General features: G+C 40.6%; 1 protein-coding gene across 4 annotated transcripts in view; it reads left to right on the forward strand.

Annotated features, from left to right (window-relative positions):
• Window positions 1-14,825, forward strand: part of slco3a1a (solute carrier organic anion transporter family member 3A1a) — a 36,405-nt gene extending 21,580 nt beyond the window's left edge. For all 4 annotated transcript variants that reach the window (XM_085167026.1, XM_085167025.1, XM_085167028.1 and 1 more), the window contains exons 4-11: window positions 4,811-4,909; window positions 5,001-5,273; window positions 6,445-6,609; window positions 6,706-6,904; window positions 11,889-12,051; window positions 12,479-12,651; window positions 12,746-12,810; window positions 13,201-14,825. In XM_085167026.1, coding sequence (XP_085023152.1) covers window positions 4,811-4,909; window positions 5,001-5,273; window positions 6,445-6,609; window positions 6,706-6,904; window positions 11,889-12,051; window positions 12,479-12,651; window positions 12,746-12,810; window positions 13,201-13,553 — 1,490 coding nt within the window. In that variant the 3' untranslated portion in view covers window positions 13,554-14,825. The remainder of the gene's footprint in view (window positions 1-4,810; window positions 4,910-5,000; window positions 5,274-6,444; window positions 6,610-6,705; window positions 6,905-11,888; window positions 12,052-12,478; window positions 12,652-12,745; window positions 12,811-13,200) is intronic.
• Window positions 14,826-15,337: the final 512 nt, after the last annotated feature.

Genomic DNA, 15,337 nt, shown 5'->3' on the forward strand with positions numbered 1-15,337 from the left:
ACAAGTTTTGTGTTGTAGCTGAAGCACAGCACTTTTCTTGGGTGTAGTGTGTGACTTTTCTTAGTTAAAATGTCGTATTTGTCTGAATCTCTGTCAGAGTGACTGATGCCATCTCACTTCTGTGGAGCAAATTGTCCATGCTCCTCTGACACGTCTGGCCTATTTGAGCATTTCTCAATGTTCTTTAATCTTAAAAATGTCTTTACCCTCCTACCCAGAGGATTTGATGACCTGATAGAGCAGAAGAGGAGGAGAGGTTTTGGTGTGAAAGCTCTTTAATCCTCTAGCGTGTAAATGTTGCAGTCACTTTGATGTGACCTTGGAATCTTGTGCCTTTTCTTTTCCCCGTCTCGACCAAACCTTGGGGTTGAACGCGTATTTAGGTTTCAGATGTGACAAGTTGGGATGCTGGTTTCATCTTTACTGGTCATTCAGGTTCAGTCTGGTCTCTTGTGAAAGTGTCACAAGCTGTTGTTTGGCTTCCCACACTACATTGTCCCTCTGCTGTTATTTAGCTCATGAGATTACTGAGCCTACTTGAGCAGGATTAATGGTGGAGTCGAAGGAACTCTTTGTACAGTGAGTGGAGGAAATGAACCAAGGGTGGTGCACTTGTCATGGATCTGACATTTCGATTACTCTGTGTGTGTGTGTTTAACCTCACAGTGTGCTGGTTTGTAATTTCAATACCCAGATTAAACTGAACTTTGCAGCTAAGGGCTTTTATAGGGTCTGTGAGCTATGTGAACGCATGCATTATATCTATTTCTCTGGGTTTCATCTGGCATTAACCTGAGTGATTGTTATGAAGAGCCTGTCACTACCTTCATCATTTGTGTTATGGTTTAATCTGTGCATGGTGTTTTAAATACATCATTATAAACATTTGTAAGACAGAGGCACTAATGCATTGTTGTTTGAGCGGAAACACTATCAAAGTGTTCAGTTAGTTTAGCATCAGGAGAGTGCTAAACCACAAGAGTTGCATATGAAATGGTGATTCTGATCTACAATTTGAATGATGCCTCCTGTTTTTGCGGGAGTATTTTTATATTCAGCCCCGGTTTAAGATGCATCTGTGGGTTAATTAATATGGACGTGGCTTTTCTGGCTTTTTCCATTGGTCTCTAAGTCAATTACAGGGAGACAAAAACACTAGACCCAAGCTTTGTTATTAAATTACATCAAACATGCTCCCCAGAGAGTATAATTCACAGGGTACTAAAAGGCTTGAGTGAAGTACAACATGAACAAATTAGTTTGTTTTGTACTTGTCTTGTAACGGGACAGCTAGAGGAAAATAAAAAAGAGATTATAAAGCGGTTGTGTATTGTCCTTCATGCAGGTTTAATGTGCTTAACTTGGGTTTTAGTTTTTACTCCTGTTGAATCATATTGTGAAAAAAATATAATAATTTATAGTCAGTGTAGCTACACTTGTTTGTTTGTTTGTTTGTTTGTTTGTTTTGTTTTTTGTTTTACCAAAGAGTCAGGGTCTCAATTCAGATGTAAAACTAACCAAGTTGTTCTCTCGATGCATCATTTTGTCCATTTAGCCTGCTACTTTTTGTGCACAGAAGAACTGAAGAAAACGGATGGATTTTTCTGGATTTGGGGGGGTTGAGGAGGAGGGAAGAGAGACTCTTTGATTCGGAAAAAGTCCTCTGACCATTGATCTCTGGTGACCAAAGACAAAAAGAGTGGACTAGGAATTTAGGTTCCTATTCTTTCCACACATCCAATAATTCAGTAATGTTTATTATTATTATTATTATTATTATTATAATTATTATTATAATTATTATAATTATAATTTATTATTATTATTATCATCATCACACAATAAAATCTGACTGGACTGACAAGACTACTGAAAACACACAAACCAGAGTAATGAAAGCAAAACTGGAAAAAATGTGACTTTTGAGAGATGAACGCATGCAAGGATGCATCAAAACATCAGAGCCATGCACAAACTTATGAGATGAACCTTTTTTGGATCGTTTTGTTGCAATTCACCCAGTGCTCAATGCAGTGAATACTGTGATACTCCATAGTCTGACACAGTTTGTAAGTTTAACTTTCTAAAATGGTTGCATTGTCATTGTTTGTCGTGCAGCTCTGAAGAATCTTTAGATAAGAGCATAAAAGCGGTACACACCACAGATATTTGCTGACTTAGTGGTGACGCTCATTTTGGCGAGAAACAGCTAGATTTTGTAGATATACAGACGACCGTGTATCTAACAGCAGCTCCAATGTGGGAACAGTTAAAAGCCATGTCAAGAAATAACCTGGCACACAAAACACTACAAATTTTGTTGGTAACTGTAATTTAGCTTTTTTTTTATGCTATTATGCAGGCCAACTCATGACATGCCTGCCTCTGTTGTTATTGACCCATAACATATAAAAAATGTAAAACCCTATCATTTCAGGTGGGGATTATCTCTGACTTTCAAATTGCACTGCCCTTGTTTCTCCTCCAGAAGCAGCAGATTGATAAGGGGCCACGCTAGATTACTAACTTTTTTTTTTTTCCTCCATGTGAGCCATGTGGCTTAAATGTTATCATCAAGATACAGCGTTTCTGAGAGCAACCAGGGGTAGGCAGAGACATTTATCCTCTCAGTGGTTGCTGATTCGTGGACTACTGAGCTATCATCTCCTGGAAGGTGATTTCACTAACTGAATTTCCTCTCTGGGGTTTCCTGTGGTGAAAGCAATTGTGATGTTGCTATGTGAAAGCAACACTTAGTTTCTAAGGAAACGCAAAAGAAATAGTGCATAGGCCTCATTTGCAACACCACAGGCAAATTTTGTAGTCACGTAGTGGTGGCTGCAGTCCTCTTCTTTCTTTTTTTTTTTAAGTGCTTTAAGCTAAACTCTTTGTTAGGTATATAGTAAACACTTCCTAATGAGATACAACAACTTCCTGTTTGTGTGTGTGTGTGTGTGTGTGTGTGTGTGTGTGTGTGTTTGAGTTGACAATTTATTTAAAAAAAAAAAAAAAAAAACTTCTCACATTTGGAAGTCTTGCATTCAGACACAGCAAAGAAAATTTGTCAGCCACCTGCCAAAATCTCAGAAAATAGCAGAAGGAATAGGTTAAAACCTGTCATGATCCAGTGCCTCATGACTACATCTGGGTCTTTGTTCATTTCCGCGCTGGTCTGACTGTCAACCACAAAGATGTTTCACTTGTATTCTTCAGAACAACAGCCAAATGTTCCCATCACAACTTGAAAGGCTCTTTCTGTTTTGTTTCACTCCTTGTCTAGCTTAAATGAGCCTGTTTATACCGCATTAAAATGGAGAAGAGGGTATAGGTAGTAAACCCCACCTAGCAAATCTGTGAGCCATTTCCTTTATGCGAAGAATAAACTGATGTGAATGAGGCTCATGTGTTGACTCCCTTCCTATGTGGGTGGTCAAGGCAGGAAGCAGGCCTGATGCATTTGCTCTCAGCACAAGCAAACACATACACAGCTTAGTCACAGTTTCCATGTTTTTTTGTTTTTTTTTTTTGTTTGTTTTGTTTTGTTTTTGTTAAGTGGCTGCTTTTGGCATGCAAACAACATCGTCCCGGTAGCAGAAATATTTTTAATGCCCCAAGAGAAGGAAGCAGAATTAGCAGGGATGTTTTCATTTCATTTCGATGGTAATTCGAAACTGCATTTCTTGTGCGCAGCAGTAGTTAAACTTAAACTCGGATCTGGTTTGTCGCAGTACAGCTCTCCACACTCAGGTCTAATAATACCGCAGATCACAGGACAGACTGTCGGGGGGATATTTGTCTCCTAAATTGAGCTTTGAGTCTTCATTATCTCCCTGCAGTCTGAGTCATAGTGCCAGACTTCCACCCCGCTGACAATGCTCTAATGAGGATTTTTAGATCAAGCTTCAAGCTGCCCACCATAAGACTGGGACAGAACCACTGTTTTCCATTGTCAGGTGTGTGTATGTTATGCTGTGAGTTTGATAGGGCTGAGCCATGCGAGCATAACGAACACAGTCGGTGTGTGCTGCCACCAATAGCATTGTGGTTTTTAACTGACTTGATCTTTCATGACAGCTGAATTGCTTCTGTGTTTGCCGTCATGCTCCACAGTGTACCTACTGGATAGGGCCGCTGAAAACGAAGAGAATACTGTGGAAGATTTGCTGTCGTTCTATTTTGATACGTTTTGAAATTGAATATCTTCGAGTAGCTGCCCAGAAAAAGTAGGACAATTGAAGGTGTCACTTTTAGGCTCTTAGAACTTGAGCCTTTTGTACTATTTTCAGACCTTTTATGGGCTAAATATTAAACCAGTTTCCATCCATCTGTTTTCTTAACTGCTTCTCCAAGTAGGCTGGAGTTCATCCCAGCTGTCATATGGTGAGTGGTGGGGCCACTACTCATTTGATAAACAAACGAGTAGAGTACAGGGAATCAAGTGCCCTCGTTAGGTGTTGTTTGTACTGTATTCTGATTTTCCTAAATCTTGCTCCTCTGTGAGAACACCCTCCATCTTACAAAGATTAAAACTAACTGTGTAGCTACTTAAAAATAAGTGAAATCTAAAGATTTTTAATGAATACAAACTCAGATGAGCAAATTAAATTAATTAAAACTGCTTGATGCTTTCTCATACTATATGTCTGTTTACCATAAATGTTTAACACCACCCAGAACATATTAACAAGACTTTGAGAAAAAAAAAAAGCATTTAGGTTACTTTCGATATTTTTTCCCAGTATAAAAATATATCCTAGAGTACTGGATGTGTAGAAATCAAACATTAAACTTTATCAATGTTTCTTTGCAGGAATCCTCTTCTCTACACTGGTGTTCGGACCTGCCTGCGGCTTCATCCTTGGATCGCTGTGCACTAAATTCTATGTGGACGCCATCTTCATTGAAACCAGTGAGTTGAATGTGTCCCTACTCTGTGATCCTCTCGTGTGTTCTTTTCTTGGCATGTGCAGTTTATTGACCGACACCATGCCTCCCCGCAGGTAAACTGAACATCACTCCAGAAGACCCGCGGTGGATCGGGGCCTGGTGGGCAGGCTTCCTCCTGTGTGGTGCCTTACTCTTCTGCTCTGCTGTCTTGATGTTTGGCTTCCCTCAGTCGCTGCCAGCAAGGGAGCGGGAGGAGGGAGCAGATAGCGAGCAGGTTATGCTTCCTCCCTCTCTGAGCTCAGACTGTGAGACTCCTAAGCCCAGCAACGGAGTCGTAGTTAACCATGAGCCTGCCAATAGCCCCACCTGCTGTCAGCAACTCAGGGGTGAGCATGCAGCATCCAGCGTAGTACTGCAGTTTGGTGTTGTTGTTTTTTTAATGCAAGCATGTATGGAACAAAAGCACACAACATTTTATATTTTTATTTGTTGTATTTGCCAAATGCTATGAAGTACTGACAAAACAGAAGTGCTACAGTCCTTTTTAAATAAAACCTGTTAGTGTAAATGGTACTAGATTAGTTATAATATCATCATTTGTAGTATTATGTGTTGTTAAAGATAACCTATGATTTTTTTTTCTTATTTTTTACTGTTATAGTGACGAGTGCTCATGTTAAACATGGTCAGATGGTGAGGTCAACATATACGTATATAATAAACCAAAAGCTCAGTTTCAGACTGTGCTAAATGCTCTGTTTCAGGCATCTATCATTAGTATGGTCATCTCAGCTTATGTTCAAACTTGCTGTTTTCAAGGGGCAGCCGATCAGAATAAAGCTGACTCAAAGAAAAGGAGGCTTGTATGAGACAAAGGATAAACTTAGGAGCTGCTTCAAGGCCCACTATATAACAATATAAGTGGGCCTTGAAGCCAATATAAGAATTGAACTGTAAATCTACTCTAGCTACTGGAGTCTAGACTAGGTCCCCACATCGCACCATTGCAAGTTGTACTTGTATATATATGTAAGAGTATGCAACTTTTAAAAGTAAAATGAACTACTAGAAGAACTTGAACACTAGTTTTGGATTAGTAGAGTTGGCTCAAAAGTGTCCTTTATTACACAGCTGCAGAAATTGTAAAGCTTTTGGAAGTGACTGGATCATAATTGGTGTTTCATTTCTAAACACATGTAATTAGTTAGAACAGGTGCTGAAATAACAAAACCTTAGACTCAAACGTTAGAACAGGCTTTTCCCCGCAGCACGCTGTGTAATAAATATCGGTTAAAACACTCGACTGCAGGTACACAACGCCCAGCTGGAAACACTTCACGCAAGCTGCCCGAGATTCACAGAACTTTCAGAAAATGTAAAATTTTTGTGATTTATATCACAAAAATTTATAAATCACAAATCACAATCACATACATATGAGATATGTATCTCATATCCCGATACAAGATAGATGTCTTGTATCGGGATATGAGATTTTGGTCATATCGCACACCCCTACCCTCAATGCTTATATTTCCTCTTTCCTTTTATGTCCAGTGATCCCCACGGTGACCAAGCAACTCCTGTCGAACCCTGTGTTCACCTGCATCGTCCTGGCGGCCTGTATGGAGATCGCCGTCGTAGCCGGCTTTGCAGCCTTTCTGGGGAAATATCTTGAGCAGCAGTTCAACCTCACCACCACCTCTGCAAATCAGTTGTTAGGTTTGTATTCTGTGCAAAAAGTCGCACGTATGCACACTTTTTTTTTCTCCTGCAGAGGAGTATAATAAACAGATTTGGGCCTATCTTGTGTTTAAGGTATGACAGCTATTCCATGTGCGTGTCTGGGGATCTTCATGGGTGGTCTGCTGGTGAAGAAGCTGAATCTATCAGCGCTGGGAGCAATCCGAATGGCCATGCTGGTCAACCTGCTGTCCACCGCCTGCTACGTCTCCTTTCTGTTCCTTGGTTGTGATACGGGTCCCGTCGCAGGAGTGACCATCCCGTATGGCAACATGTAAGAAAAAATATTTAATATTATCACTTGTTACATCCTCTGCTTAAAAGCATCAACAAAAAGTGGAAACTGACACCGGAGTTTAGGGCTGGGCGATATGACCCAAAATTCATATCTCGATATTTTTTAGCTGGGTGGCGATATAAGATATATATCTCGATATTTTTTTAAAGCCATAAGTTAAGAACAAAAAGAGAGTTCTTAGTCACACTGTGTCCCAGATGTTACATACAGCATAGATTTACATGAAGAAATTACTCAAAAATAAATTATCAGCATTTATTAAATAATCATGCTCCATAAGTAAAAGAAAACAATGTTGTTTTTGTGCATAACAAAAAGCTCATAATTGTGCAGTCAAAATGTAAACTAACAGACGCTGAGCATAATAACAAAGACAGATTTCACAGCTGCTCTGTTCCCAACTTCTACTGCGTGACTGACAGCCTTGAGTTTGAAATCCTCTTTGTAACCATGTCTCTTAACAGGTGCCATTTATGGCCCTTATACACACACAATACGGTAATATTACGTTGAAGCACAGTACGTATCACTCCGCGAGGCTCCAGACTACGGTAACCGTAATCCTCCGACAATCCATCAAGCGCTGCATCTCCGTAGCTTACCAAAGTCGTACTAAAACATTTTTGACAGATTGCTGAGCGCCGTGTACCACCTAAAATCGGTTCGCGGTCAGTAAGCACAACCAGAATTCATACATAAGGCCTAAAATCCCTTCATTTTTGAGAAAATGAAGGGATTTTAGGCCGTGCAGCCCCTGTGGGCTGCATGTCGTTAGCATGGTTAGCTCGTTAGCGCGGTTAGCTCGCTAACACATTGACGCCATCCAGCCCCACAACTCGCTAACGGAGATTTGCCGTGTCCATCTTGTCGCTGCCTGCAGGTGAAGCTATGGGGGAGGAGGGGGAGTTGTGTTCAGTGAAGGAGAGGCGAGGCCGAGTAATGTTGCGTAGAGACAAAAGTGGACGAAAGAGAGGAAAACTTGTGGCTCCACAAGTATAATTATAACGTAACATAGACTATATCGATATAAAGGATATTGTCACATCTTATATCTCGTATGAAAATATATCAATATTTTTTAAAAACTCGATATATCGCCCAGCCCTACCGGAGTTTGTAGAAAACACTGGTTTTAAATTACTTAATAACCACAACTAAAAGGCTAAAAGTGGCATAATCCTCACGCCAAACTCAACTGTGCCTTGATCCAAGGCGAGTAGGGGCTGCAGACTGATGTAACACAATAAATAAAGCAGTTGAAGTAGCTGTCAGCCAAGATCATGTGAAGAGGTGCAAGTTGAGATTATCTTTTATGTGTGAAAGAGGGACGAGTTAGAGCGCTGTTGCTCAGTGTGGCATTCTGATCTTCAGGCTTCTGGCCTATGTTTACTTCCTGGATAACCCCTTTTTAAAACTACCTGTGGTCACGTAAAGTTTGGGAAGCCATCCTTTTTGATTACAATCCAATTCAGTAAGCAGAGACTATTTGAAAGAATTGAACTCAATGTGTTGAAGCGCAGAGTTTGGGTAATAAACTGTCTGATGATTAGACTCAGATGAAGCTACATAGCAGAGCACTCCCACCAGTGGTGGGAAATAGGACAGGACCACCCTGGAGTCTAGACGCTGCTGGTGGTGATGGAGATAAAGCAGATGGACTCGGACGAGGGTATCTGAGCGAACAAAATGAAATCGAGATGTAGTGGAGGCGGGCCACAGTGAGCACCAAGATTTAAAGCACAGGGAACAGAGGCTGATTGACTCGCTGAATAAGGAAATAAAGTTACTGAACCAGAGATAATGATGAAAGAAGTGATCTAATAGACTAGCAGCCCAACCATGCAGGAATGCTGGGAAACGAGTTAATACTAGGTCTTCCTCGTTGAACTTGCATAGAAGCTTCATTCACACGTCGCCAAAAATTGTGTCCTTAATGTAAGATGAGATGGACTCATCAGTGGAGGAACGGCAGATATCTAATGATATATTTCTGTTGTCCTCACTTCAGCGTGTTTTCATGTCATAGATTGAGAAGGAACGAAATGCACTGTTAACATTTCAAACCCAGTTTATCGAACGAGAATACAAGCAGTTAACAAACTCTAGCAGTGAAAAGCGGTGCTGCTGCCAAGGCTGGAGGATTTTTTTGCAGGTGAACTGTAGGGACTATAAATGTGTAAATAAAAATTCTTATCACTTCTGGACATTGGGGCAAAGATGGGACAGAGGGCTTTTTATTCAAACAACTTTGTGTCATCTTATCGAGTCTATAAAAAGATTTTCTGTTTGGAAAGTGGCCTCGAGGGCTGCATGAACTGAATATGAATGTGACAGACTTCACTGAATCAGACACCAATAAAAAGAGGTTTAAAGCAAAGCTATTATGCAGCAGGACACGTTATTCACTTTCATATTGATGAACCTTTCAAGTGAAGCTCTGTTGTTAGAAGGGACTTTGTATTTATTATGTCGTTTGTCATAAATTAGCAGGAATCACTGTCTCATGCGCACACTTTTTAACTTAAATTCTTTACTTCAAAGGTAAAAAGACAGTTTGTTTTTATAAAACCTAAAGAAGTACATGAGGATAAACTCGTAATTTTACTCCACAAAGCAAATTATATGATAATATAACAAATATGGTGTTTGGCTTCTTCCTTCTAATAGAAACAAACATCTCAAATCAGAACAGACACATTACATTCCTCTTCACCTTATGCATGTATCTTGAATCCAAGGATATCAGCCTGTGGATTAATTCGTGATATCAAGATTTTCTCATCTCATGTTTTATAACTATTTGTGACGGCATGAAGTAAAATGCCCCCATTTTGACCTGTATCTGAATAGTACTGTCAAAAAATCAGGATTAAGTGGCAGAGAGTGAGGCAGAGCTACACCCCACAGATCATCTGACGTGGACACACACAGTATGTGGAATTGTAGGTGGTTATTGCTCTGTTAACCCCCCAGCAGTGCTGGGTCTAACACCTTTTTTTCTCTCTGGTAGAAATCTAGCTTTACTGCGAGTGCTCTTTTGTTTTGTTTTTCACAAAGTCTCCTTTTTCTTTTTATATTGGATTTGAATTTAGAGGGAATAATCAATGATAGCCTCTCAGAATGATAAGGAGTCCTTTAAAAAAAATCCCTGTATTCAGATCTAGATAGACTCCATATGTAATCGCTTCGATCTTGCACCAAGCCTGACAGTTTTCATGCAGATCTACCCTTAACTTCTTAGTAATCCTGCCAGTGGCATCTTCAATTGTACTACCTGCCACAGAACGAAGACCTTATTTATCATCTTAGTAACTCTGTCACTTCTTACTGGGGTGCATCACCATAGTAAGGTTAGAGATCAACCTACTGACCAATCACTTCTCCAGAAAACAGTATCACCACAGCTGGAAAAAGCCTCTGACTTCTGCACAGATAGTAGAAAGGTCTTACTTTTTAATGTCTAATTTCTGATGCAATTCACAGATGACCATTAAGAATTATAAATTCTTAGATGCAAGTTTATTCCTTCATTTTTTCTTCCCTATTACATTAAATTTGCACATAGTCTAAACCTAAATTTGAATTCTGTTTTTAATGTGTTCCTTACTTGCTCTCAGATTCTCCTGTGTCCTAATACACAGGATACAGCTGTGATATTGCTGATTCTGTTTACTGTCAGTGCAGTCAGCGTTTTGCTGGTTTTCTTTCCTGGTTTCAAATAAGCTAAATTTTATTATTATAGCAGCTCTTTTCCAGTCTTATTGACCAAAGCACTTAAAGTGCCCCTGCATTCATTCAGGCCTTTTAATACTAAACTGCTGTGCAGCGCTTCTCCTCACACACCGCTGCTTAGTCAGCAGCAGGAATGATGCTTTCAGTCTGTATTGTGCGTTTAACCTCTTTATATTTTTTCCCCATACTTTCCTCATAATTGTATCTTCCATGGCAAAGTCACCCGCTCTGCTGCCAGTATACTTATCTAAACTTTTAATTTTGATTGTTGTGCCAACATCAAACCTTTCAGGTGAATATGCGATTGAGAAACCCTGGGTAACCTTGGTGAGTTGGTTAGCAGCTTCTTGTGGCTGCTTATCATGATTTTTGATGTTTGGGTAAATGAATTCAGAATTTAGCAGCAAATATTTGTTTAATCAGTCAATCATCATATTTTAGTTAAAAATTGTTACTTTTGGTTGCTGTCTCATTTAAGTCTTTAAGCCTGTTTAAGTCCGGTAATCAATACATTACATTTAGCCCTAGTGAAGCTAATTATTAGTTACAAATGATGATGGTGTTTATTGAACGGATGTTAATGTAAGTGTGCGATATAAACAGAGGGGGCAGGAAGTAGATTAAGAGGAGGATAATTGATCTGTCACACAGGGGCTGTTTTTGAGGAGGGGGAGATTTTACACTCGCACACACACACATATGCAGAAATCCAGCTGTGTTTTGCACACAGATGTGTCGAGGTTCCTCGAGAGCAGCGTACCTGTTTGGATCACTTTGAGACCGATAGCACTGTATTCTGCGGGGGTTTTGGCATTGAGCTCCTTCTCTATCTTTTTACCATTGTGCTAGTAAAAGATATTCATGTGTTCAGATGAATATTATACACCTCCTTTTATTTGCAGCGCACTTTGAAACCTCCATGAGTCCAAGGTTGCTTCTTTTTCAGTTAAAATAAAAGCATTCAGGCTCAGTCTTCAGCCTTGGTGTCGCTTTTACCTCTTTAATAAAGTGTGAACTCAGTGATTTAGTCTGTGTGCTCATCCTGTAGAAATACTGAATGTTTGGGCCGCTTTTGAAATTGGTAGCCTAAAACCAACTTGTTCCAGAGCGGGTTAGGAGAGCTCTGTCGTTTCCATGGAGATGTTAAAAGTGAAACGGTGTCCATAATATCTGATAAAGGGCTCCTTAGTTTTACAGGTGTAACTTACAGCTGTTTTTCTCTGTTTAGGACCCTGCAGGCGAGCAGGAAACCAGAAGCTCAGTGCAACAGTCAATGCAGCTGCTTCACCTCCTCCATCAGCCCTGTGTGCGGCTCCAACGGCATCACCTACCTGTCCGCCTGCCTCGCCGGCTGCAGCCGAACTGGGATCCCCACATCCAACATTTCTCAGGTTTTCATTTTTTGATTATGATGAGTACCAGCAATGTTGAAAGGGACTGTAGCACAGAAAAGCCACCAGAAACCTTTATAGTGTTCACAGATATGAAGTCCCAGTATTTCACAGCTCTGTCATCAACATGCACATGCTGGGCAGTCAGGTGGTAACGTGCTTGTTTCAAGATCAGATGCTGACTGCAGATAATCTCTTCTATATTCAAATCACATCAGCTCAGCAGCACAAAGTATCACCACTTCACTGCTGCTGAATTTGTTTTGCTTTTCTTTTTTCAGTTTTTAAGTGCTCCTAAAACAAACACACATTGCTTATTTCTACTGAGGATTTTGATCCAGACGTGAGGAGCAGGTGTAGCATGTGTGTTCCTGCAGGATGAATGGCTTGTTGTTGTACAAACGCCTCTCTCTCTTTCTGTTGACAGAATCTGACCGGCTGCTCCTGTATATCCAACAACAGCGAAAGTGCCACGGCGGTTCCCGGGAAATGCCCAATGCCGGGATGCCAGCAGTCTTTCCTCATCTTCCTGTGCGTGATTTGTGTCTGCAGCCTGGTCGGAGCCATGGCCCAGACTCCCTCTGTCATCATCCTAATCAGGTATCGTTGTGGTTTTATTTTATTTTGTGAAGAGACTCTCAATGCTTTAATTTGAAAAATAAAACCTTTTTTGTTCTGTCTGTTTCTCTTGAAGGACTGTGAGCCCTGAGCTGAAATCATACGCGCTCGGTGTGCTGTTCCTTCTGCTGCGACTCCTCGGTAGGAACCGTTTCCAGATAACACATCACTTTCACATACAATCGCTCCGTCTCATTTCTCTCACTCGCAGCACAAATCCTGTTGAGGCTGCAAGCGTGTGGCGTTTTACCAATGCCTCCAGTGACGCACTCTGTTAATGACGGCAACCCGTCAATCGCTGGTGCGCGGCTGCATCGACTTTACGTGTTTTCAGATGGAAAGCAAATAAATCAGATCACGAGAGTGTAAAAACAACCTCGCGTTCAGGAGGCAAGAGAAGAACTGGAACATAAGAGGGACAAAATGTGATTTTTAAATCATTTCAGTGCTTACGGAGTGATAGTTTGAAGATTTATGATTCTCCTCTTACAGCCAGCAAACCTTAGCTCAGTGCATGTTTCTCTCTTGCAGGATTCATTCCCCCTCCTCTGATTTTCGGTGCTGGGATCGACTCCACTTGCCTTTTCTGGAGTTCGGACTGCGACAAGAAGGGTGCCTGCCTGTTGTACGACAACGCGAATTACAGGCATCTCTACGTGAGCCTGGCCATCGTTCTCAAGGGTGTCGCCTTCCTGCTTTACACCACCACATGGTATTGCTTGCGGCGGAACTACAAGAAGTACATCAAAAGTCACGAGGGCCACTTGACGCCAACTGAGTTTTACCCGTCCCTCACCGACGGCCCCAAAGTCGTTGACAGGACGAAGTTTATATACAACCTCGAGGACCACGAGTTTTGTGAAAATATGGAGTCTGTTTTATAATTTGCAAAGCAAAAAAAGGACAATATGGACATTTAAATGACTATTTTAGGAATGTAGTTTTTTCTTCTTTGTTAAATTCAAGAGGTTTTGATAAAGGCGATCTATTTTACGGCCCGTTGAGGTCCTCGGTGGCTCTCGACTGCGCTACACGTCCTCGGTAAAATCAAAAGGGTCCATTGTAGTTGTTTACATCTGAGCGAGGTGTTGTCAGGTGTTGCCAGTGAGTTCCCGTGTTGACTCTGTGGTAGAAGACGAGCGCAGTACCGTCCCACTCAGTCCTAGTCTGTTATTAGTGAGTGGACATGATGCTACTACAAACTATAGTTGCCATATTGTTTTAGGTCCGTCACGATTCCAGTGACAGTTTCCTTTCAGTCAGCACTGTGTGTTTTTGTTCCGTCACTCTTCAAAATGACATTTTTATGGTTAAAAAAAAAAAAAGTTTGGTTTGTTTTTCAGTTATTCATATTTATAAAAGTTGCCAAGTGTTTACAAACTACTAGTTGATGCGTTTTAATTTCACTGCAGGAAATTTTCCTATTGAAAAATTTAAAAAAGAGAGAACAGAAACACCCTCACTGGGTTATTTTAGTGGCCTGTTGGATCTTTTAACTGCTCAGTTTCCTGTTCTCTTGCTGGATCATAGACACTGTTTTTTGATACTTCTTAGACTAGACGTTGAGGTCTTGTCTTATAGGTTGAAATGTGCAATGTTTCTTCATGATAGCATTTCCATGTCGTTTTTACTTTTCAGCCTAATATGTCTTAATAAGGGATAGTTTGAATAAGAACTTTCTATATGTTTTCTTTTGGCTTTTGCACCCAGTGTCAAAGCAAAGGAAATCAAAAGTAGTATTTTTATGTTGTTCATCCTTCAAGTGGAAGGTTTGTTTTCATTTGGCCCAGAATGTTTTTATTAGATTGTTTTCGAGTATAAATTATATGTAATCTAATTGTCTGGGATGTGTGTGTGTCTGATGTTACAAAAGATCTGGGACAATTCATATCTACGGTGTGTTGCCTGTGTCTTCAAACTAGGCCTGTAATAAGATACAGAGGTTACATATGTGCTAAAGGAGACTGTGTGTACAAGGTTAAATAAAGTTAAAGGGCACTGAATTCATATCCAGGTGTGACTCACTGCACATGTGACCTGTTACTCAGCTGAGCTCTCTGCAGTTACAGTTTGTCCCTTTTCTTATACTTTTTGTATGGCAGCATATTGTTTATTTTACTCTGGAAATAAATTATTTTTCAGAAAATTCATACAAATTTGAGTTCTTTTCTTTTGAGTTCTGTTTGTGTGTAAGTGGCTCCATAGTGTAGTCGTTTACACATTCGCCTAACAAGTCAAAGCTTGTCAGTTTGGTCCCAGGAGGAGGCACGAGTCCCTTGGGGTTTGCATCAGGAGGGACATCAGGTGTGAAAATCTGCCAAATCAAATATGCAGAGCCATCCTGTGGTGACCCCTTGTGAATAAGGGAGCAGGCTAAAGAAGTTTTATTTTGCATGTGTGTAGAGCTGAGTTGTTCAGTGTTTTTATAAACAACCACTGTTTCTGCTGGCCAGCAGGGGGCGACTCAAGGGGCAAATTGTCACAAAATATGGAGGAGTGTCTACAGCCATCTGTAAAACATGGTGGAGGCTCGGTCATGGTTTGGGGCTGCATTTCAGCCAGTGGTGTTGCGGTCAAAGTTGATAGAATTATATTGGTCATATTTTCATCCACAATGCAATACAACCTGTAAAGTGTTGTGGTCTTAACTCAAAAGAAGTAATGTATT

The sequence above is a fragment of the Neolamprologus multifasciatus genome, chromosome 7 (assembly GCF_963576455.1).
Source record: "Neolamprologus multifasciatus chromosome 7, fNeoMul1.2, whole genome shotgun sequence".
Classification (NCBI taxonomy): Eukaryota; Metazoa; Chordata; class Actinopteri; order Cichliformes; family Cichlidae; genus Neolamprologus; species Neolamprologus multifasciatus.